Source organism: Egretta garzetta, unplaced genomic scaffold (genome assembly GCF_000687185.1).
Source record: "Egretta garzetta isolate BGI_Z169 unplaced genomic scaffold, ASM68718v1 scaffold2595, whole genome shotgun sequence".
NCBI classification, from domain to species: domain Eukaryota; kingdom Metazoa; phylum Chordata; class Aves; order Pelecaniformes; family Ardeidae; genus Egretta; species Egretta garzetta.
In genome coordinates this window covers 1-811 of record NW_009259780.1, presented here as the reverse complement: position 1 = coordinate 811, position 811 = coordinate 1, and the positions used below count along the sequence as shown (strand labels likewise).

The 811-nt window shown below is 62.1% G+C and overlaps 1 protein-coding gene across 1 annotated transcript; it reads right to left on the bottom strand.

The window, feature by feature from the left end:
- Window positions 1-348: 348 nt before the first annotated feature.
- LOC118452352 (chromodomain-helicase-DNA-binding protein 3-like) lies at window positions 349-801 on the bottom strand (the record flags this gene model as incomplete). The annotated part of the gene is made up of 2 exons (XM_035895011.1): window positions 349-490; window positions 621-801. Coding segments are annotated over 2 exons (323 nt in total), but the record flags the coding sequence as incomplete, so codon positions are not given.
- Window positions 802-811: the final 10 nt, after the last annotated feature.

Here is an 811-nt window from a genome sequence, read left to right as displayed (position 1 = left end):
ATCCCCACATCCCATGGCCCTCTAGCCCCCCTCTATCCCTCCAACTCCTCCATGTCTCAACATGTCCCCATGTCTCCCTGTCCCCTCCACATCCCTCCAACTCCTCCATGTCCCCATGTCCCACCATGTGCCTTCCACATCCCTCCAACTCCTCCATGTCCCCATGTCCCACCACGTCCCCATGTCCCTCAACCCCACATCCTTCTGTCCCCTCCACGTTCCTCCAACCCCTTCATGTCCCCCTGTCCCACCACATCCCCACATCCTTCTATCCCCCCTTACCCCCTTCCACGTCCCTCCAACCCCTCCACATCCCCCTGTCCCCTTCCACGTCCCTCTGTCCCTCACCATGGCGGCGACGGGGAAGAGGTAGGGGTGGTTGCAGCACTTCTTCAGGTCCATCATGATGTTGAGCAGGGACACCTGGTTCCCGCCGCCCCGCGAGTTCAACGCCTCGAAGTTGCGCGTCAGGATGTACTTGTAGTACTTCCTACGGGGAGGTCGGTGGGACCCAAGCGTCCAGGACCCCCCACACCCCCCACCCCCTTCTCTTGGCGGGGGGGGGAGGGGGGACACCCAAGAATTTGGAGGACCCAAGCACCCCGAGGACCCCGGCGTACTTCTGCATGGGGCTGAGCTCGACGCGGACGATGAGCTCGGTCTTGGCCGGCATGTTCTTGAAGACGTCAGCCTTGAGGCGTCGCAGCATGTGGGGACCCAGGAGGTCGTGGAGCTTCTTGATCTGGTCCTCCTTGGAGATGTCGGCAAACTCCTCCAGGAAACCTTCCAGGTTGCTGGGGGGGGAGGGATG